The 24,189-nt window shown below is 36.1% G+C and overlaps 3 protein-coding genes across 3 annotated transcripts; 1 reads left to right on the plus strand and 2 right to left on the minus strand.

The window, feature by feature from the left end:
- The first annotated feature begins 797 nt into the window (after positions 1 to 797).
- Positions 798 to 1,672, plus strand: LOC127096332 (uncharacterized). Its single transcript, XM_051034916.1, has 2 exons — positions 798 to 1,151; positions 1,262 to 1,672. The coding sequence occupies exons 1-2, from the start codon at positions 798 to 800 to the stop codon at positions 1,670 to 1,672; spliced, it is 765 nt and encodes a 254-aa protein (XP_050890873.1).
- Positions 1,673 to 6,672: 5,000 nt separating this feature from the next.
- LOC127097965 (ATP synthase subunit beta, mitochondrial) lies at positions 6,673 to 10,453 on the minus strand. The gene is made up of 9 exons (XM_051036465.1): positions 9,929 to 10,453; positions 9,210 to 9,285; positions 9,006 to 9,094; positions 8,734 to 8,851; positions 8,545 to 8,648; positions 8,297 to 8,455; positions 7,965 to 8,189; positions 7,561 to 7,872; positions 6,673 to 7,077 (listed from the first exon to the last, which is right to left on the minus strand). The coding sequence occupies exons 1-9, from the start codon at positions 10,403 to 10,405 to the stop codon at positions 6,955 to 6,957; spliced, it is 1,683 nt and encodes a 560-aa protein (XP_050892422.1). The 5' UTR covers positions 10,406 to 10,453; the 3' UTR covers positions 6,673 to 6,954.
- Positions 10,454 to 10,756: 303 nt separating this feature from the next.
- On the minus strand, positions 10,757 to 13,541 carry LOC127097966 (ATP synthase subunit beta, mitochondrial). Its single transcript, XM_051036466.1, has 9 exons — positions 12,945 to 13,541; positions 12,743 to 12,818; positions 12,548 to 12,636; positions 12,305 to 12,422; positions 12,120 to 12,223; positions 11,868 to 12,026; positions 11,557 to 11,781; positions 11,153 to 11,464; positions 10,757 to 11,056 (listed from the first exon to the last, which is right to left on the minus strand). Exons 1-9 carry the CDS (start codon positions 13,419 to 13,421, stop codon positions 10,940 to 10,942), a joined length of 1,677 nt encoding a protein of 558 aa, XP_050892423.1. The 5' UTR covers positions 13,422 to 13,541; the 3' UTR covers positions 10,757 to 10,939.
- Positions 13,542 to 24,189: the final 10,648 nt, after the last annotated feature.

Raw genomic sequence — 24,189 nt, forward strand, 5'->3', positions numbered from 1 at the left:
ATTCTCTCTTCCCTCCATTTAATGGTGCACAAAACTCAAGGAAAATCATTACAAACCTTCCTTATTTTCCCAACACACCATCCTACTTACTTCATAAATATCATTCACGTTACCCTCATTATTTCTCTACTCTCTCTCTGAACTTTATTCTCAGTCACCCTCATCTCTCTATCTTCTCTTTGAAGTTCATACCTCAAAATCAAATTTCCAAAATGTCCCAGCCTTCTGTCTCAACTCCCAGCAAGTATACCAAAGAACAATCTAACCCTAGGAGTGACGTTACTGATATGAATCTTTCTGAAGCTATTACTGATGATGTTCCTCTATCTATGGTTCTTGGCCATGCAAACCCTATAAGGAAGCCTAGAACAACTATTTCGAGAAAGGGAAATCCTGCTAAAGTAAGTACTTCTTCTTCTCCATCTATGGCTACTAGTGATGTAAAAATTCTTGACCTCTCCACTGCTGCCAAGAAACCTCTCTCAACGACTAGCATGTACCTTGATCTTATTAATGTTGAACCTAATGTTGATGCTTCTGCAAAAAGTTATATCGTTCCAAATGTTATGGGAAATGTTGAAACATCTGAAAACACTAATAAACCTAGATCTGTTACTACTCTAAGTAAATCTAGCATGATTGTTGCTGATAGAGACGGTGTTGATAAGAACATTTATTTGTTGAACTCTCAAGTTTTGGGTATTGAACCTAAGACTGGTGTTGTGCCAGATTTTTCCACATCCTTGGCCTAACCTAATAACCCTACTGAAACCCCTCTAGATAAATCTGATACAAATATGTCTACTCGGTCCCCTGAAAAATCAGAAGAAAAGGATGATTTTGATGGCATGTCTAGTGATTTAGTTGACAAAGAAGAAAACTCTGTAGAGAAGAAGGATCAATCTACAGACATAATGAATATATATGATATGGACTCTGATGATGATCCCATCGGTAAAAGACTGGCTCCAAGAATAGCAAAAAGGTTAAAGAACAGAAAAGTCAAGGCAGTTGAATCCTATAACATGCCCTCAAAATCTCTAAGGAGAAGAACGAGTGTTGGGCCTACAAAAGGATGGAGCAAGGTTGTCACTCCTATCTCCAAGAAGAAATCTTTGAACGTGATGTCGAGTTTGACTGTGATGTCGAACGTGATGTTCATAACATTGTCTCTACTACAAGAAAGCACTCTTTTGGGAAGAAGGTTCCATAAAATATTTCTGAAGTTCCAATTGATAACATTTCCTTTCACTCTATGGAGAATGTAGAAAAGTGGAATTTTGTTTACCAAAGGAGACTGGAATTAGAAAGAGAACTTGGGAAAGATGCTTTTGAGTGCAAAGAAGTGATGGGTCTAATTCAAGAAGTTGGATTGACGAAAAGTGTGACTGGCTTTGGCAAGTGCTACGAAATGCTTGTTAAAGAATTCGTAGTGAATATCTCTAAGGAGTGTGATAACAAGATAAGTAAGGAGTTTAGAAAGGTTTATGTAAGAGGAATGTGTGTGGAATTCTCCCCCGAAATCATAAATATGTTTTGGGGCATAAATGGAAAAGAACAAATTGAGGTGGAAGTTTCTGACAATGTCATTTGCAGAGAAGTTACAGAAAAACAAGTGAAGGAATGGCCTAGAAAACGGGAGTTGTCAACAAGCTACTTGAGTGTGAACTAATCACACTTCCAACATTTCTACAGGATAGGGTAAGTTCATTTATATTGTGGGGACCAAGATAGAGTTTGACTTTGGATCCTATGTCTTTGAACAAACAATGAAGCATGTTGCCTCCTTCGCTGTAAAGATGCCAAAAGCATTTTCCTCATTAATTTTTGGTGTTATACTGAGTCAACACCCAAGTATTTTGCTCAGTTCTGATAGTGTCTGCAAAAGAGATCCCACTTTGTCATTACATTATAGGCTTTTCACTAGGAAACATGTTCCAGATATTGTCATGACATCTAGCCAAAAACCTTCCAGGTCTACTACTAGAGCAGGAATCCTTTCTGACCTAAAAGATACATGCAAAACCTTGGATGAAACTATCAAAGGTTGTACTAAGAGGAAGAGCAGGCTTGAGATTCTAATAAAGGCCTTGTCTGAAGAAGAAGGAAATCTGAAAGGTGATGATGCAGATAAAGAAGTTACTAGTGAGGAAGATACTGATGCAAGTGTTGATGAAGAGACAACCAACAATGATGAGGACTGAAGTATTTTGGTTCTTCTGTGTTTTGTTTGTGCTTCTATTTTTTGTGTGGGCTATTCCTTGAATATTTATACACTTTAAAGTTCTCTCGGTATGTAACTTAACTTTTGATTATTCTGCTACATCTAAAGTTTGATTGTGTTTGTCAACTTTTTGGCTAAAAAGAGGGAGTAATCATGTGATAGATTTTTTGATAGCCTTGTCATGCCTCTTTCCCCTTGAGGGGGAGTGCTTATGGAGGGGGGTAGCTCTTGCCCCTGTTCTGCAACTCAGGGGGAGCATTTGCTGAGTTTCGTATGGGTTGTATGTCTTAATAAAGTTAGATAAAATGTCATGACATCCTCCTACTAAGAGAATTTATTTTTCTCTTAAGTAGGTTCTTTGTGTGAGAGTTTATTTCTCTCAGATGTGAGGCTAAAGACCTTTTATGTTGCGCCTTCCTCTGTTGTTTTTGGTCAGTAAAATTTTGATGCATGTGTGTTGTTTTTATTACTGAGATCTTTACCATCTTTCTAGTTGGTCTATGCAAAATTATTTTAGCCAAAATTTGCCAAAGGGGGAGATTGTTAGGTCTGGCGTGTAGTGATTGGCTGTATTTTGGAAAAACTGGTATTCAAGCAAGATATTGGATAAGATGTCCTAACATGTTGGTTCAACATCGGAGTATGCTCTATTTCAATTTCTTGAAATATTTATTTCTATTTTGTGAAATATCTTAAAATCCTCTTAAGACTTATTTCACGAGATGTATGGGTCAAGAAACGCGTATTTTAAAACGGAAAAGAATATTTTTCTTTGCCTTGGTTTCAAAGGAAAGATGTGAAAACATTTTAGGAAACATCTGATATGATTGGAATCAAATCTACAGAAGATTATGCAGAGTCCTTGGATCGGCTGTTAATCAAGCCCGAAGCCCATGCCTTTCTAAGGCTATTTAAAGATCGTTTCTAAAGCTAAGAAGGTAACGAAGAAGCGTTGGACATTGTATGTGTTAGGGTTTAGTTGTCTTTGGTATTTGTGAGCCATTTGAGTATCTCTTCGATACTCGATACTTGAATAGTAACTCTCAAATGTTCGACATACTCCTCATTCGACTTAGAGTAAATCAGTATGTCGTCAATAAAGACTACAACAAACTGATCAAGGTACGGACGCAAAATGTGGTTCACATATTCCATGAACACCCCTGGTGTGTTAGATACTCCGAAAGGCATCACCGAATATTTGTAATGGTTGTATCGAGTTCTAAAAGTCGTCTTCTGAATATCCTCGTCTTTAACTCGAATCTGATGGTAACCTGACCTCAAATCAATTTTGCTAAATACATATGTCCCTACTAGTTGATCCATTAAATCATTGATTCTCGAAAGTGGAAATTTATTTTTTATCGTCACTTTATTCAATTGTCGATAATCAGCACATAAGCGCATACTACCATATTTCTTCTTCACCAACAACACTAGAGCTCCCCAAGGCGATACACTTGGTCTGATAAATCTCTTTTCAAGTAAGTTTTCCAACTGATTCTTCAGTTCTCCCAACTCTGATGTGGACATCATGTATGGTGTCATAGAAATCGTAAGGTTTTGTTGTAACAATTGATATAAACATGGTTGAACTCCAACTAGTTCATTCCCATTATTACATCCATATCTTCCAGTGGTAAACAAATTAAATCAACACCAAAGTCCTTGCCATAGATGGACAAAGGACAATTTGGACATACCAAAGAAGTAGTCACCGACCCGTTAGCTGGAGTGTCGATAACTAGTCCACTATTCAGAGTAGACAAAATAAGACCCATTTTTCATACGCAATTAGCAGAAGAAAATGAGTGTGTTGCACTCGTATCAATAATAGGAATCAAAGGAATGTCCTGAATGTAACATGTACCTCTAATAAACCTGTCAGAATTGTTAGGCTGAGATCCAGTCAACGCAAACACCTTCCCTTCAGTCTGGGCTTTCTTTGGTTTCTGACAAGTGGTGCTGATGAGACCTGATTCCCCACAATTGTAACAAGTAGGCACATTAGTTTTGGAATCAGCGATCGGATGTCCTGACTTGCCATATTTGAAACATTTATTTTCATCACTTTTACATTCATCGGCGCGATGTCGTGCACCACCACACTTGTAGCATTGGATAGAAGCAGGAGCCCCTCCCCACACTTGGCCTTCTACCATCTGAAATTATTTGTTTCCCTTTGTCAGCTGGAATACTATACGGCTTTCTATGATTCAGTTGTTTTCCCCTTTTCTCACTCAAACTTATATAATGAGCAGACCGAGCCCTATTGTCCTCATCATATATTCTGCATTTGCTCACCAGTTCAGGAAACCGGCAAATCTATTCTACTTGATCTCAAGACGCAACCCATTCTCAAACTTGATACATTTGGAAACCTTTGCAGCTGCATCATTGTAGTGTGGACAAAATTTCACAAGTTCCTCGAACTTAGCAGCATATTCAGCAACAATTGAGTTCCCTTGTTTTAATTCCAAAAACTCAATCTCTTTCTTACCACGCACATCTTCTGGAAAATACCGCTCTACAAACTCTCTTTTGAACACAGCCCATGTAATTTCATTACCCGTAGCTTCCAATCTCTGACGAGTGTTACCCCACTAATCATCATCTTCTTCAGTTAGCATATGTGTGTCGAACTGCAGTTTTTGTGCCTCGGTACATGCTATTACCTGAAAATCTTCTCAATGTCCCTAAGTCATGCTTATGCTCTCTTTGGATCATATCTACCTTTGAAGGTAGGCAGGTTGTTCCTCTGAAACTTTCCCAAGCTGTAGAACTCATCATTTCCTCCATGTTGGTTGTTCTGCACAGCTTGAGCCACTGCTTGCAAGGCGGCAGCAATAGCATCATCATTCCTTCCACCGATATAGCACATCCATATAGAGATGGCAATGGATAGGGTACTTTAGTACCTGAGCTCATAGTTTAAAAAAACCTCGTGCCCCTGGTTTAAAAAAAACTTCGTACCTAAGCTCATATCCACATGGGCACCAACACTTGTACTTGTATCCTATGGGTATCTAAGTACCCATACTTGTACCTGTTTACCCGTATTTCTAATAAAAAAAGATCGATTAAATATAATTTATATTTTTTTAATTTTTGAACAACATTTAAAAAAATTAGGATGTTATTGTTGAATTAAGAAATAAACACACATTTAATAGTAATGTATTTAATAAAACTATTAGATTAACATATGTACATAATAATGATAATAAAATATATATAAACATATATTGTGCAGGTATAGAGTTGGCTAGGTAATAAAGTACTCACACTTATACCTAGGGGTGACAAATGGGCATGTCCGTCCCATTTAGACCCACCTCGCAAAAGCCCGGGAAAAAACGGGGCGGGACGGTCATTGTTGAGGATGTGGGCCTAAAACTTAGGTTCGTCCCGCAAAAAAGTGAGGGCGGGGAAAGCCCGCGGACACTGCACTCTTTAAGTCTAAAAATGCAAAAATTTATGTAAATGCATGTGTTCGCAAAAGGCCACAAAAAAACGGGACGGAACGGACACATTAGAGAGTGAAGGCGTAAATCTTGACCCGCCCTACACTAAAGTGCGGGCAAAACGAACATGCCCAACGGGTCCGGCATACCCGTTTTGCCACCCCTACTTATTCCCACTTATTTTAATGGATAATTATAGATGTCCTTATCCATTTTATGAGTTTTAAGTAAATTTTGCAGAATATTATCCTATTTATAGAGGTTTAGGTTTTAAGTAAATTTTGCAGATTGTTATCCTATTTATAGATAATTTTTGCATGTACTCAATAGCGAAGTATACAATTGTCACTAAGTTTTGCAGATACTCAATGGAGAAAGTTACAATTGTCATCACTATGTTCGTGTATACATTGTTGTATCACGATGTTAGTACATTGTGGTGTTTTACAAGTACTAGTAACATCTATGAGGTACAGTGATGCATTCCAAGTACTAGTAACATCTATGAGGTACAGTGATGCATTAGATTGCAATTTAACTCGTAAAAAGACGTCATGTGCTTATTCTTGACAACAACTGAAGTGAACTTCATAATGATGGATTAATTTATCATTATTTTCACATGTTCAAAGGAAGACAATCAATAGTATGTTGAATTTAGAAATCAAACTCGAAACCACTTTTATCCCAACATTCGCTAAACCTAACATCAGTAAATCTAGAGTGAAGTTATACTAATACTTAAAGCAAATAATATGAAACACTAAACACTTCTGTTAATAGAAGAATGAAGAAATCGCCTTTTAATATTATTTTAATTCGTAATATTCCAAAACATGAATTATATCTACATAATAGAGGCGTATTCAATAGTATCAATAAATATTAATTAGCTGCAGAATAAAATATATTGACAATATTGTTGAATTGTTTGAAAATTCATCAATGACGTAAAAGTATGCTTCACAACACATGAACCAGCTCTAAACTTTAACAATGGATGCATCCAAGTTCTTAACAAATAAAAATGTACAATCTGTTGCATCATCCACTTATTAAATAACACAACGGAAAAAAAGCGGCCACATAATTTGGATGATCTCACCGTCAGCAACAACACTCAAAATGAAAGGAATGACCATTCAAATTATAAAAATTATAAAATGGAAAATTTTTGTTGTTTGGCATTGCCAAGAAAGAGTTCCTAAATTATTAAATTTTCGCAATTATAAAGAAAAGACAAAATGATGGGAGGGATTTGTGAGATTAAGATGAAGATGCAGCTGATTCCTTGGCAATCTTCTCTGCCTTTGCAATGACCTCTTCAATACCACCAACCATGTAAAATGACTGCTCTGAAAGGTCATCGTACTTGCCATCCAACACACCCTGCAAGTTACACAACAACCATGCATTATTAATCCACAGAAAAAAAACAATAACAAGTTATGGTTTGAAACGATCCATTTAAGATAAGATAACAATCAAGAAGTCTAGTACATGGGTAAAATATGAAAAAAGTTGGGATGCATCAAGGAAAACAAGAATTGCAGATTGGATTGCGCTTGGATAATGTACATGATCAAATTAATGTTTCTAAAATTAAAATTTGAAGATTTTAAAAGTCATAATAAAAAGATAGAGATGAAAAACAATTTGAATGCAGCTTAATGGCAATTTAAATCAATTCTAAATAACTTGTCTAATAGTAAAGAGGGCAACAACAAACAACAAATACAAAAACATGCATAGCACATATAATGAAAATAACACCAGCAGCAACCAGAAGACAACATTACAGTTACAACAACCAAAAATCAAAACTTTGTTCCACTGGGTTGGGTAAAATTAGACTATATGGGGAAAAATTACCTGGAAACTAGTAATGTTCTCCTTCAAGTCAACATATTTGCCAGGGGCACCAGTGAAGACTTCTGCAACATGGAAAGGCTGGCTCAAGAATCGCTGAATCTTACGAGCACGGGCAACAGTCAATTTATCGTCTTCACTGAGCTCATCCATTCCCAAAATTGCAATGATATCTTGAAGATTCTTGTAGTTTTGAAGTACTTTCTGTACACCACGAGCGGTTTCATAGTGGGCCTCACCCAAAATAAGTGGGGAAAGCATACGAGATGTAGAATCCAATGGGTCGACAGCAGGATAGATGCCAAGCTCAGAGATCTATTCAATAATTATCAAAAATCAAATTTAGTTGGTGATTAACAAAAATCTCAAAGCAATAGAAAATTTAAGAGAAGAAAACATAATCATACCGATCGTGACAACACTGTTGTGGCATCCAAGTGAGCAAAGGTAGTGGCGGGGGCAGGATCTGTCAAATCGTCAGCAGGCACGTAGATAGCTTGGACAGAGGTAATTGAACCCTTTTTGGTGGTTGTAATACGCTCTTGAAGACCTCCAAGATCAGTAGACAATGTTGGTTGGTAACCAACAGCAGATGGGATACGACCAAGTAAAGCAGACACCTCTGAGTTAGCCTGAATCGCATCATGATATATCATTAATTATTAAAAAATGAAAAACTAGAAGTACTATATCAATTGATATAAAACAATATGACTTATCCTAGATAAGATGTCCATACTTGAGTAAAACGGAAAATGTTGTCAACAAAAAGAAGCACATCTTGCCCTTCAGCATCACGGAAGTGCTCAGCAACAGTAAGTCCAGTAAGACCAACACGGGCACGGGCACCAGGGGGTTCGTTCATTTGACCATACACAAGAGCACATTTGCTTTCACTCTGAATTCATGAAACAACCACAGTTAACAACTTCGAAAAATTAACTACTATATGAATAATATTGAACATGCATCATGAACATCATTCACCTGCTTATCACCCAGCTTAATGACACCACTCTCAATCATTTCTCTGTACAGGTCATTACCCTCTCGAGTTCGTTCTCCAACACCAGCAAACACAGAGAAACCACCTAATAAATGAAAAGAGTCAGCATACCATCTCAGAAGAAAAGCATCTCAACAAGAACAAATTGAGTTCATTAAGCAAGCATATACCATGCGCCTTAGCAACATTGTTGATAAGTTCCATAATAAGCACAGTCTTTCCAACACCAGCACCACCAAACAACCCAATCTTTCCTCCTCTTTGGTATGGTGCAAGCAGGTCAACAACCTATACCAGGAAAATTTTAAGCAAATTTAGACAAATTTTAAGCAAATTTAGACAACAAGCCATTAGATGTCCATGCCAGTAAATAATGATGGAACTGACAAAGAATGCATTCATAAATAAACATTAGGCAGTAAGAAACAATAAATAACAATACCTTGATACCAGTAACAAGAATTTCCTGTTCAGTTGCTTGCTCAACAAAAGAAGGGGCTTCTCTATGGATGGGCAAAAAATGCTCAGTTTCTGAGGCAATTGACAATAAATACCATCAGCTAATAGGACACAGGAATTGATACAAAAATAACATTAATCGACTCATAGCATCAATAGCATCAAAACACTGACATAGATTACTTACTCAATTCACCCTTCTCGTCAATAGGCTCTCCAATAACATTCATGATACGGCCCAGGGTTGCCCTACCGACAGGAACCTGCATGGAAGACACAAGTTAATTGTGAAATATTAAAGTAGCTAATTGCTAGTAACAGACCAAAACACTAAACCACAAACTAAGTTTAAATGAAGGGAGTAATTGAGCAATAGGACAAAAAAGTATCTATCGTGTGTACTCCATTTTCATAGATGTGTACACAAGATTTTTTTGCAAAACGTAAACAGATCATTATTACTCTAACCAAACAGGCCTTACTTTCAATGAATACATCAATTTGACAGCAAAAATGGGTAACAAAGACCACAATTTCAGAAAACAATATCAGCACTGTCAAATTAATAGCATGATGCAGACAGCCAACGATTGAGAACACTAAATCCATATGTTCCAACTAAATCCATATGTTCCAACTAAATCCATATGTTCCAACTAAATCGCAGCAAACTCCCATAGAATAAAAACGAAATCAATTACTTAAAAAAACAATAAAACTTAATCAATTCCATAGACAAAAAAACATATCTGGATCCACAAAATGCAACATATATAGAGTCAGATATAAATCATCCAAAAATCAGATCTAGCAACCAGTAAAGCCCAGACAAAGTCAAAATAATCAGAAATTGCAACCAATAAATGAAAATTGAATCAATCAAAAGGTAAACGATTGGATATTTACACTGATAGGGGATCCAGTGTTGAGCACACGCCACCCTCTAACAACACCTTCAGTAGCATCCATAGCAATAGTTCTGACAACGCCCTCGCCCAAATGCTGCGCAACTTCCAACACCAACCGCGTTTCATGATCCAAAAGCTCAAGAGCAGTCAAGATCGGAGGCAAACCCTCTTCGAATCTGACATCGACGACGGCACCAATAACCTGACAAACATGCCCGATCGCACCCTTACCGGTGAACTCATCGGTGATTTTACCACCTCCGGGAACCTCCTTTTTCGCTGGAGGCGGAGATGGAGGAGCAGCAGCAGCTGCGGCCGAAGTAGCGTAATCGGCTACGCGGTTAAGAAGATAGCCGCAAGGAGAGGCACGGGATTGAGAAGTGAGCCTCGAAGTTGAGGCGGAAATTGAGGGTTTCGATGAGGATCGACGAAGAGAAGATCGAATCAGAGACGATACGAGTCTGCGTGAAGCCATCTTCAGAGAGAGAAAGGAGAGAGAGAGAATGAAGATGTCTAGGGTTTGTGGAGTGAGGCAGTGACACACTATATAGCACTTACAAAACCAAAAACTATATTCTTACATTTTCACCTCGATTCTTTTTCTATTTTTCAATTTTGACCACTAGTTATATTTTTTTTTCTTTAGACCATTAAATTAAATTATGATTAATAATTTAAAATAAAATCAGAATATAGTATATAATTAAAAAAAAAATAGGATATTACCAGAATAAAAAAACCAAATCATTTAGTTCCATGTATTTTCACTCTCCAAAATTATGCTTCACATCACACCGACCAATTCTTGTGGTGAGTTTTGTGACAGTGATGCATCAGTTCCCTTTTATTAAATAACAGTAAAAAAAAGGGCCATGATTCATGTTACAGTCCGAAACAAGATTAAAATGAAAGGAATTACCTAACAAAATTTTAAAAAAAATAAGAGATCCTAAATTATTAAACTTGGCATTTATAATAATTGAAACAAAATTGTGTGTGAATTGTGTGATTAAGATGCAGCATTTTCTTTAGCAATCTTCTCTCCCTTTGCAATGACCTCTTCAATACCACCAACCATGTAAAATGCCTGCTCCGAAAGGGCGTCGTATTTTCCATCCAACACACCCTGTAAGTTGCAGAATAACAAGTAGTTATTAACAATCAAAGCTTTGTATTGTCAACTTGGTTGGGTAAAATTAGACTAAATGAGAAAAATAAATACCTGGAAACTAGCAATGTTCTCCTTCAAGTCAACATATTTGCCAGGGGCACCAGTGAAAACTTCTGCCACATGGAAAGGCTGGCTCAAGAATCGCTGAATTTTACGAGCACGGGCAACAGTCAGTTTATCGTCTTCACTGAGTTCATCCATTCCCAGAATTGCAATGATATCTTGGAGATTCTTGTAGTTTTGAAGTACTTTCTGTACACCACGGGCGGTTTCATAGTGTGCCTCGCCCAAAATAAGTGGGGAAAGCATACGAGATGTGGAATCCAATGGGTCGACAGCAGGATAGATACCAAGCTCAGAGATCTATATTCAATAGTCATGTAAATCACATTATTTAGTTAGTGGTAACAACCAAAAGATATCACTAAAATTGCCACTGTAGTTAATAATCAAACCTGTCTTGACAACACTGTTGTAGCATCCAAATGAGCAAAGGTGGTAGCAGGAGCAGGATCTGTCAAATCATCAGCAGGCACATAGATAGCTTGGACAGAGGTAATTGAACCCTTTTTGGTGGTTGTAATACGCTCTTGAAGATCTCCAAGATCGGTAGACAATGTTGGTTGGTAACCAACAGCAGATGGGATACGACCAAGCAAAGCAGACACCTCTGAGTTTGCCTGCAAATGCATCATGCATTAAATGTCATGTTATGAATATCAATTGAGATACAGAAGATAGCTTAGACTAGATAACTTGTCCATACTTGAGTAAAGCGGAAAATGTTGTCGATGAAAAGAAGTACATCTTGTCCTTCAGCATCACGGAAGTGTTCAGCGACAGTGAGTCCAGTAAGTCCAACACGGGCACGAGAACCAGGTGGCTCGTTCATTTGACCATACACAAGAGCACATTTGCTTTCACTCTAAATCCATGAAACAAACCATAGTTGACAACTTTGCAAAGGAAAATATTATGAATATTGTTTATTGTATATGATGAACAGCTTTGTGTTAACCTGCTTATCATCCAACTTAATGACACCACTCTCAATCATTTCTCTGTACAAATCATTTCCCTCTCGGGTTCTTTCTCCAACACCAGCAAAAACAGAGAAACCACCTAATAAATGGAAATAGTAAGCATACATTACAGAAAAATAGCCTCTCAATAAGAATAAATTAGGTACATTAAGCTATATACCATGAGCCTTAGCAACATTGTTGATAAGTTCCATAATAAGCACAGTTTTTCCTACACCAGCACCACCAAACAACCCGATCTTTCCTCCTCTTTGGTATGGTGCAAGCATATCAACAACCTATATGAAGAAATTTATGCAAATTTGGTATAAAGCCATTAAACATTTAAAAATATGAGGTTGATGCATTCACCACAAATAAGAAAAAAGAAAGAAAAAGGAAGTCACTAGCAAAAGAAAAATACCTTGATACCAGTCACAAGGATCTGCTGTTCAGTTGCTTGCTCAACAAAAGCAGGAGCCTCTCTATGAATCGGCAAATAATGCTCGGTTTCTAATGTAATTCACAAAAAGTTATCATCATTCATCAGTTGAAAATTTTCCATAGAAACTATAACATAAAAAACTTCAGACTTATGAAAGATTTAGAGGTTGCTTACTGAATTCGCCTTTGTGGTCGATAGGCTCTCCAATAACATTCATGATACGTCCAAGGGTAGCCCTGCCAACGGGAACCTAAATAGAAAACAAGTATGTCAGAAAATACTTCAAACCATTTTGATAGAAGATATAAAAAGTACTGTAAATGTTAGTGACAAATACACTTGTTCAATAAATGGAAGCAAATGATTGGGAATTTACAGTGATGGGAGAGCCGGTGTTGAGCACACGCCATCCTCTAACAACACCTTCAGTAGCCTCCATAGCAATAGTTCTAACAACACCCTGACCTAAATGTTGAGCAACCTCCAACACAATCCGTGTAGAGCCTTCGAGAACCTCAAGCGCGGTAAGGATCGGAGGTACTCCATCTTCGAATCTGACGTCCACTACAGCACCAATGATTGCACAAATATGTCCAATGGCCCCTTTCCCTGTATGTTCATCAGTAATCTTTCCATCACCGCCGCTAACTTTCCTAACCGGAGGAGGAGCGGGAGCTGCAGCGGCAGCCGCGGTGGCGTATTCCGTTACACGGTTGAGAAAGTAAGCGGAAGGGGAAGGGGAAGGACGTGATTGAGAAGAGATTCTCGATGTTGAGGCGGTGATGGAGGATTTGGATGGAGATGGACGGAGGGAAGATCGTATCAAAGACGAAACGATTCTCCGTGAAGCCATGGTTAGAGAGAGGTTTGTGTAGTGAAGAAGTGAAAGGTAGTTACTATATGTAAAATGAGAAGCTACATTGCTAAAAAACGAAACGCTTTTTTGTTTAACGGTTTTGAAGTGAGACACGTGGATTGTGAAGTTAGAGTTTTCTGGGTGTGATTTGTTTTCTGCGCGCGAATATGGCGTTTTGAAGATATTGACTTTGACAGAGTTTTGGGTTAAGGTGGTGACGTGGCAGTACTCTCAACGACATTTACACTGTCATCACTATGCATAGCTTACTTATCTCCACGCAAATGGGAGAAATTTTCTACAAACCGTTGGAATTTTTAACAAAAACAAGTCTATTAATAATTTGCATATCAATAAAGAATAATTTTAGACATTATACAATAATACAAAATAACTTTGGGTAAAACGGTCAATGCACTTGACAATTTTTATTTTACTTTATTTGATATGTATATACATTAGATAATGTTATATAATTTTTACTATAATATTATTTATTGATATGCAAATTATTAATATTTATAAATTAAAATATTAAATCATGTGGAGAATAAAGATGAAAATGTATATTTTTTATTTTATTTTATTTTATATATCTACATATAAGATAAAATAATATAACTTTTACTATAATAATTTTTATTAATATAAAAAATACTGATATTGATATTTATGAATTAGAATTTTAAATAATGAAAATGAAAAGAAAAAGATGGAGAGGAATATTTTTTTTACTCTAGTGTGTATGATATGTTAATGCAATAATGGACAACAATACTATTGTTATAAGAAATTAAATAAATTAATCATTATAGAATTATATAAAATACATGTCTTACTATTATATTATTATATTGAAATGCTTAAAATGTTAAGTTAAAATAGTAACTTGAATCATCTATCATAATATCAACTTAAAATAGCAATGTTTTATTTATAATGTCAATTTAAAATAATAATATAAATTATTACATCTATGTAATAAATAATAATATAAAATTTAAATTTTATTTTTAAATAAATATATAACAAATGGATCCAAAATTTGTAAGAATTCATGATAGAATTGTATCATGTTTATTACAAGGTTAGGAAAAAATATTACTTAGTTTAAAGGTTTTTAAGAGTAAAATAATTTCTAATAACTTTTATATTCTCACGGTTTTTTTTTTTTTAAGAATGTTTATTCTTATAAAACTTTCCATTATTATATATATATATATATATATGAAAAGTACGTACACGTAATAAAAGTGATTTTATTAGAGGTTGAAGATGAAGTTTTTCAAAAGAATAACCTTTGAAGCACTAATCAAATCTCAAAGTTAAGAAAGTTAAGTTTAGAGAAAAAATTTGTGTTATTGACAAAATACTTTTCATTTTTAAAACTTGTGAGAGTTTTGAGCTAGACTGAGAAAATTTAGTTTATATATATATATATATATATATATATATATATATATATATATATATATATATATATATATATAAAGTATGTATTAAACATGTCCTTTTGATTTTATCCAAAAGCAAAAAAAAAAGTCAAATGAGATAATCATTTGAGTCGGGAACATAAATTTTAGATTTTACACATTTGATTTGAGTCATGATTCAAGTCAATAAAATCTTGATTTGAGTCACATGTCCTAAAATGAACTCCAAAATGACAAGCTTAACCATAATTTGAATCAAGCTGGTATGTGATTAATAACGTGAAAACGCATCATGTTTTTAGACTCGTTTCACATGTTATTTATCATTATTTTACTATGTTTTGTCACTGTTACGTCTTGTTATGTTTGTGTTTCAGGCACTTGTTGATTAGGGAGCATATGCGTGTACGAAGCGGAAAAGTGAGTGAAATGGTGAAGAAAAATGCAAAAATGCAGCATTCTGGTGCATGGCATTCGCCATGGTCTTATGGCGTCCGCCATGGCACCAGAACAGGTCAACCCCTTCAGTAAAGCTCATGGCGACCGCCATGAGCCTTGTGCAACCACCATCTACCTTCAGTAACAAAATGAGTGGAAGTGGGTTGGACTCACTCCTTCCCAACTCTTTACTTTTCCTCAACTACTTGAAACGTGAACGAGGAAGTTTCACAGTGCTATAACTCTATATAAGACACTCTTGTACCTAGTTTTCGACATCCGAAGATAGAGGCGAAGCGCTGTCGGTTTAGTTTGAACACAAAATATATTTTCATGTGATAATCACTCGATTGAGCGATTACCACTAACTAGTCTTAGGATTTGTTTGTACTCTTGGATAAACAATCTTGCTATTTTAATTGAAGTTTATTCTAGTCATGTTTTTACTTCCAGTCTCACATTTATTTTCCCGCATTTACAGGTTCTTTATTATATTGCTTTATTATTATTGTTGTCACATTCTATAGGTGTTTAAGCATGTTATTTTCAATTGCAATTATTATGTTTAAGTTGTTTTCCATTAAGTTCATGTCTAGCTAAACCACTTTGAGTCCGGTTTGTGAGAACTGTTATTTCCGATAGGACTCGTGATGAAATTAATTTAAGGACTTTATTAAATTATGTTTTGGTCTTTGTTTCTAAGTTAAAATTAAAACGATTTGTCACGAGAGTGAGAATCAATTAAGGTTTGAGTCGGCACTACGAGAGCGTGGGGATCTAACCAAATAGGAGGAACAGAACAGGGCATCGATCCTAAAGAGGGCGATATTGTTTTAGGCATCGATTAGGATTTGTTTAGTATTCAAACTAAATAAAATTAAAAGTTAAGAAAGTTAAGTTGAGAGAAAAAGTTTGTGTTATTGACAAAAGACTTTTCATTTTTAAAAATTATGAGAGTTTTGAGTTAGACAGAGAAAAAAGTCAAATGAGATAATCATTTAAGTCAGGAACATGAATTTCAGATTTTACACATTTGGTTTGAGTCATGATTCAAGTCAATAAAATCTTGATTTGAGTCACATGTCCTAAAATGAACTCCAAAATGACAAGCTTAACCATAATTTGAATCAAGTTTGTATGTGATTAATAACGTGAAAACGCATCATGTTTTTAGACTCGTTTCGCATGTTATTTATCATTATTTTACTATGTTTTGTCACTGTTACGTCTTGTTATGTTCGTGTTTCAGGTACTTGTTGATTAGGGAGCATATGCGTGAACGAAGCGGAAAAGTGAGTGAAATGGTGAAGAAAAATGCAAAAATGCAGCATTCTGGTGCATGGCATTCACCATGGTCTTATGGCGTCCACCATGGCACCAGAACACATCAACCCCTTCATTAAAGCTCATGGCGACCGCCATGAGTCTTGTGGCGACCACCATGAGCCTTGTGGCAACCTCCATCTACCTTCGGTAACAAAATGAGTGGAAGTGGGTTGGACTCACTCCTTCCCACTTCTTAACTTTTCCTCAACTACTTGAAACGTGAATGAGGAAGTTTCACAGTGCTATAGCTCTATATAAGACACTCTTGTACCTAGTTTTCGACATCCGGAGGCGAAGCACTGTCGTTTTAGTTTGAACATAAATTATATTTTCAAGTGATAATCACTCGATTGAGCGATTACCACTAACTAGTCTTAGGATTTGTTTGTACTCTTGGATAAACAATCTTGGTATTTTAATTGAAGTTTATTCCAGTTCCGTTTTTACTTCCAGTCTCGCATTTATTTTTCCGCATTTACAGGTTCTTTATTATATTGCTTTATTATTATTGATATCACATTCTATAGGTGTTTAAGCATGTTATTTTCAATTGCAATTATTATGTTTAAGTTGTTTTCCATTAAGTTCATGTCTAGCTAAACCACTTTAAGTCCGATTTGTGAGAACCGTTGTTTCCGATAGGACTCGTGATGAAATTAATTTAAGGACTTTATTAAATTATGTTTTGGTCTTTGTTTCTAAGTTAAAATTAAAACGATTTGTCACGAGAGTGAGAATCAATTAAGGTTCGAGTCGGCACTACGAGAGCGTGGGGATCGAACCAGGTAGTAGGAACGGGGCATCGATCCTAAAGAAGGCGGTACCGTTTTAGGCATCCATTAGGATTTGTTTAGTTTTCAAAATGAGTTTCTTAATTAAAATGGGCGAGCGTTAGGAAAATATCATGGTTAGGGAGCGTCTTATTAAATAGCGCGAGAGTGTGAGGTTTAGTCTTTAAACTGATATTTTCTACTGAACACGATTTAACCGTAAGTTTAAGTTAATTTATTGCAGAGTCCCTGAGGTGTGCGGGATCCACATTTTGGTCTCTCTTTCTTTGTTAACATATTTTCTAAATTAACTTTAGTTTCAGTTTTTATTCGTTCAATCAAAGAAAACATTCTCCTTAGCTTTTCATAGCACCGATAGATAACATTAGTTTGATTATTAGTCTTTGTGGGTTTGATATCTTTTAAAACTACACGATAGACTATGCACTTGCAATTAGTAATCCGACAGACTTATATAGTCACACGATAAAGTTTTTGGTTGCCGCTTGCAGAAGCTATTACACAAATGACCTCATATGTTAAGTTCCTTAAAGAGATCTTATCTAATAAGAGAAAGCTTGAGGATAATGAGACTGTTACACTTACTGCTGAGTGTAACACTATAATCCAAAATAACATGCCTCTTAAGCTAAAAGATCCAGGTATTTTTTCCATACCTTACATAATCGGAAAGTTTTTCATAGACAACGCTCTATGCGACTTAGGAGCCAATGTTAGTTTAATGCCCTTATCCATATATGAAAAACTCAAATTAGGAGAAGTAAGACCGACGAGAATGTCTCTTCAACTAGCTGACCGTTCTGTTAAATTTCCAGTAGGTATGCTAGAGAATGTTTCCGTTCGTATAGGTTAATTCTATATTCCTACCGACTTTATAATAATGGATATAAAGGAGGATTCCAACATCCCTATCATTTTAGAAAGACCCTTTTTGGCCACTGCTGGAGCTATCATAAATGTGAAGAAAGGAAAGCTAACCTTTTAGGTTGGTGAAGAAAAAGGTGAATTTATTCTATCACAGTTCTTAAAGGCATCAGATATAGAAGATTTGTGTTGTTTCATAGACGTTATCGACGAATGCATTAGAGAAATGGAGATGGAGCAATCTAAGTATACTGAAGTACTAAAGATTCCAGCAACTCCTATATCTGAAGAAGAAAATTTGCATGAGCCATACATAAATGATAGTCTAAGGGAATGTTTAGCCATAACTCCTAATCCTATGCCTTGCCCAAAGAAATCTGACGTAGAACTTAAAACATTACCCAAAGATTTAAGGTATGATTTCCTAGACACATAGCTTGAAAGACCAGTAATAGTCAACGCCGACTTAGGACAGATAGAAACCGAGAAATTACTACATGTCTTAAGAAAATATCCTATAGCTTTAGGTTATAACATCTCAGATCTTAAAATAATAAGTCTCTCTATATGTATGCATCGCATTATGCTAGAAGAAGGTTGCAAAACCTCTAGATAACACCAGAAGATAATCAATCACATCATGAGCGATGTAGTCAAAAGAGAGGTACAAAAGCTATTAGAAGCGGGAATTATATACCTGATATCCGACAGTCAATGGGTCAGCCCAATGCATGTCGTGCCTAAAAAGGGAGGTGGTACGGTTGTTAGTAACGAAAAGGGCGAATCAATAGCAAAATGTATTCAAACTGGATGGAGAATGTGCATTGACTATAGGAAATTAAATAAAGACAATCGTAAGGATCATTTTCCTCTACCTTTTATCGATCAAATGCTTGAACGATTGGCTAAACATTCTCACTTCTGCTATTTACATGGTTATTCTGAATTTTTTCAAATTCCCATTTACCCTGATGACCAAGAAAAGACTGCCTTCACTTGTCCTTATGGTACATTCGCATAACGACGAATGCTATTTGGACTACGTAACGCTCCCGCAACATTTCAAAGATGCATTATGTCGATCTTTGCTGATTTCATAGACGACATAATGGAAGTATGTATGAATAACTTTTCTGTTTGTGGGCAGAGGTTTAAAGGATGTCTATCGAACCTATAAATGTCATTTCATGGTCCGACAAGGAATCGTACTTGGACACATCGTGTCCGGTAAAGGGATTGAAGTAGATAAAGCTAAAATAGAAATCATATAAAACCTTCAACCTCCAAAAACTATTAGAGAAATACGTAGTTTCATAGGACATGCCGGTTTCTACAGACGATTCATTAAGGATTTCTCTAAAATAACCAAACCACTAACCGACTTATTAATGAAAGATGTTGAATTCATCTTCGATGAAAAATGCTTAGAAGCGTTCGAATTTGAAAAATGCTCTTATTACTGCACCTATTATGCAATCACCTGATTGGAGTAAAACCGTTTGAAATAATGTGTGACACTAGTGACTATGTCGTGGACGTAGTCTTAGGACAAAGAAAAGACAAAAAGCTTCATGAGATTTATTACACAAGTAGAACCTTAGACCATGCGCAAATGAACTACACCACAATAGAAAAAGAACTCCTGGCTGTCGTGTTCGCATTAGATAAATTTTGTTCTTACTTAGTAGGAGCAAAAATAATTGTCTACACCGTAATTAGGTACTTATTAAGTAAAACAGGCGCTAAACCGAGACTCTTAAGATGGATTCCGCTCCTACAAGAATTCGACTTAGAAATTAAAGACAAGAAAGGCACCGAAAATGTAGTAGCTGACCACCTCTCTGAAATTGAGGATGTGAAACCTGAACAGGTGCTTATCAATGACGATTTCCCTTATGATCGACTTGTAGCCCAATTAGGAAATAACATAATTGAATGCTCTTTAACTTATAATGATACATAAACTAATGAAGTTGTGGAAGCAGTTTATACCAAAACCACATTGACATGGTACGCTGACTTTATCAACTACCTAGCAGGTAGAGTACTTCCACCAGACCTAACCTACCAACAAAAGAAGAAATTCTTCCATGATCTAAAACATTACTATTGGGATGAGCCCCTTCTTTTCAAAAAAGGCACAAATGGTATCTTCCATCGATGTATCCCCGAAGAAGAAGTAGACAATATCATATCCCATTTCCATTATGCACCTTATGGAGGGCATGCAAGCACTTCAAAGACTTGTGCAAAGATCTTACAATTTGGCCTCTTTTGGCCTAATCTATGGAAAGATGTTCACACTGCGGTTCTGCTATAAATTACTATTGGTGCCAACACACTGGCAATATCTCTAGACATGATGAGATGCCACTAAAAGGTATCTTAGACGTAGAAGTCTTTGATGTTTGGGGTATAGATTTTATGGGCCATTTCCCATCTTCTTTCAGTAATAAATACATACTCGTTGATGTCGATTACATATCAAAATGGATTGAGGTTGTAGCCTCTCCTACAAATGATGCACGAGTAGTGATTAAAATCTTTAAAAATATAATTTTTCCTAGATTCGGTGTGCCGAGACTTGTAATTAGCGACGGTGGCTCCCATTTCATTTCAAATATCTTTGAAAGACTATTGCTCAAATATGGAGTCTGACACTGAGTATTGACACCTTACCACCCTCAAACGAGTGGTCTAGTAGAGATTTCTAATCGAGAAATTAAGAAAATATTAGAGAAACCCGTTACAGTATCTAGGAAAGATTGGTCTTCAAAACTTCATGAAGTTATGTGGGCTTACAGAACAACTTACAAGAATCCAATAGGAACCACACCATTTAAACTAGTTTATGGTAAATCATGTCATTTGTCGGTAGAATTAGAACATAAAGCTTATTGGGCCATTAAGACCCTCAACTTGAATTATACTGCCGCAGGCGAAAAAAGGATTTTAGATATCCATGAATTAGAAGAACTTAGACTAGATACCTATGAGAATGTCTGAATCTACAAAGAGAGAACTAAGCAATGGCATGATAAACATATATCAAAGAAAGAGTTCAATGAAGGAGACGTAATACTACTCTTTAACTCTCGACTGAAACTTTTCCCATGCAAACTTCGTTATAGATGGTGCGGCCCTTTCGAGGTTATGAAAGTATTTCAAAGTGGAGTCGTAGAAATAAAAAGTAAATCAAAAGAGACATTCATTGTAATCGGGCAGCGTCTTAAGCATTATCGCAACATAGAAAATAGGGATTACTATTTCAATTACAAATTAGAAGAGTTGGTCGTTCTTTCATAAGAATATACTTTGAATTAATGTCGAGCTCCCGATATTAAATGAAGCGTTGTGTGGGAGGCAACCCATAATTGTAATTTTTTTAGATTTTAGGATTTTAGATTTTTAATTATTAATTTTTCTTAGTTTTCCCCTTAATGTTACACAGTATATTCTTTTGTATTGACCACTACTAATTTAATTTATGTCTACTTTCAGGCTAACATAACATAAGCTAATTGATCTTACTAAGTGTAGAAATGCAACAATTAGACACTATGGATATCACTTTCAAGACAAGAGCCCATATGAGGCTCTTTGAAATTCTTGCTCAGAGAGAGATGGCACTGACCATTTACCCTGATGGACCTAGCTTGACTAAACTAGGAGTCGAAGATAGTGTCATGTATCTGCTTAACTAGTTGGGTTGGGACAATTTTGATGTGATAAGACGATTTAGCTCTTACCATAGCCTGACCCTCGAGTTTTTGAGTTCACTTTCCTATGACCCTACCCAAGGAATAAGATTTAACAAAGGGACTTATCACTTTTAGGTTGTTTGGTATTGACTACCGTTATAACCACCGCGAACTAGCTGAACTTTTAGGATTTCTTAATGGCCCAGATATTTTTACTATTAGACAAAATGATGTTCTTATGGAACTTCATCTTGATTACTTTTGGGGTAGTATTACTGGAAACCATCACCCTGAGCCAAATAACATGTTTTCTGCGAATATCCATAATCCGTCCATCCGTTGCTTTCACAAAATCCTAGCCCACGCCTTATTCGGAAAAGAGGAAAACGTCACTTTTGTGTCCTGAGATGAACTATTCATTTTATTTTGTGATTCCTAGTGTAGGCAGGTTAATGTTGCAACATTTATGCTAGCCAATCTAAATCGGATTGCACATGATGCCCATGGGCCCATCCTTGTAGGAGGCCTAGTCACTATGATTGTTGATGTTATAGGACTTAGATACCATATTGCTAGAATCAATCCTCTAGGCGGAATCCGACCTATGAATCCTCACTTTTGTTTTAACCACGACATCATAAGAAACTTAGGTCCTGATGAATTTGAATTTCTAATTAACAATGAGGTAGTACAACTTTTTACTTTGCCAAACCATGAAAGGACGAGTGTGCAGAACCAAGACAATTGGCTTTATAACTTATAAGGTCAAAATAAATCACCCTCTCCACCTGGAATACCTCAAATCTATGATAACCTTGATGCCCCTCTCTCTGATGATGCTTCATTTACTCCTGCTGCTCATTATACTGCTGAAATTAATGCCTTACTGATGGAAGTTGTTAGCCTTAGAGGAGAGCTCACATCTTTGCGTGTGGATTTCCACGGCTTAATGGATGTAGCCAATGAGCAATTCGATAAAAAATTTCAACAAATTTACTCCACTCATAAATTTTTCGAGCCTAATATCAGATGTCGTAGTGGCTAATCACATTATATACTGCCGTATTTCTGACCCTTTCATTTGAACAGTGAGGACACTGTGGTGTTTAAGTGTGGGGGAGGATAACATTTATTTCCTGTTTTTACTAAGTTAGGATTTCAATTGCTTTCTAATTAGGATTTCCTTGTTTTCCTGTTTTTATTTTGCAAAACTAGCTTTGCGTGAGAGGCAACCCACGACTTTTCATTTTAGTAATGCAATATTTCTAGTTTCCATCAATTATATTTGTCTATTTTTATATGATTTTCTTTATTTCTCATAGTCCAAATAATCTACTCATGGTCATAATGTTGTTTTATCGATTTTATATGAATAATATCGCATTGGAACAACCTTAGGAATATCTACATAGCCTAGACACAACCAAAAATCAATTTTTTGCACACTTTACACCCTTGGCATTCGCCATTAAGCTAATGGCATTTTCCATTAAGCTAATGGCGTTTTCCATTAGCATTAAAAAACCAAAACTATGTGAAGGAGAATTGCGGTCCAAAACGCAGCGGAAATTAAAATTTCTCCTTTAGAGATCCTTACGAATGGTCATGATCAGTGATAGAATATTTACCTCTTGTGATGATCGAAACCTTTGGTGCAGATCTCTTGTGACGATCAAAACCTTTGATGCAGATCCACGAAGCGATCACGAACGTTGAACGATGACAACGTCTCTACTCAGTCCACACGAACGGGTTCCTTCAATCTCAGTGCTAGCTGGTACGAATGAAGGCTTTGAGTGAGAGAGAGAGAGTGAGAGAAAACGAAAAATAATGCAACCGCAAATTTTTGCTTCTGCACAAGGGTTCTATTTATAGAACCACTTGTGTGGGCTTCAAGCTAAAAGCCCACTTAAGTGTATTTTGACCCATATCTTATAATATGCCCAAAATCACTTAAGCTCATGGTACCTTACCATATTTCGTATTCTACTCAAGTACATCGTACCTTACGATGCTCTATAACTCACTTAAGGGCACCGTACCTTACGGTATTCCTTAGTTACTCTATCTCTCATCAATCCGTCCTTTGTGTGTGACCCTGTAGGTTTTCGTGACGTTGGCAATTATATTAAATCACGCATTTAACATAATAAACAGTGAGCGGTATCTAGCAACACATCACTGCTACCCAAGACACGAAAATGTCATGTGA

Source organism: Lathyrus oleraceus, chromosome 6 (assembly GCF_024323335.1).
Source record: "Lathyrus oleraceus cultivar Zhongwan6 chromosome 6, CAAS_Psat_ZW6_1.0, whole genome shotgun sequence".
Lineage (NCBI taxonomy): Eukaryota > Viridiplantae > Streptophyta > Magnoliopsida > Fabales > Fabaceae > Lathyrus > Lathyrus oleraceus.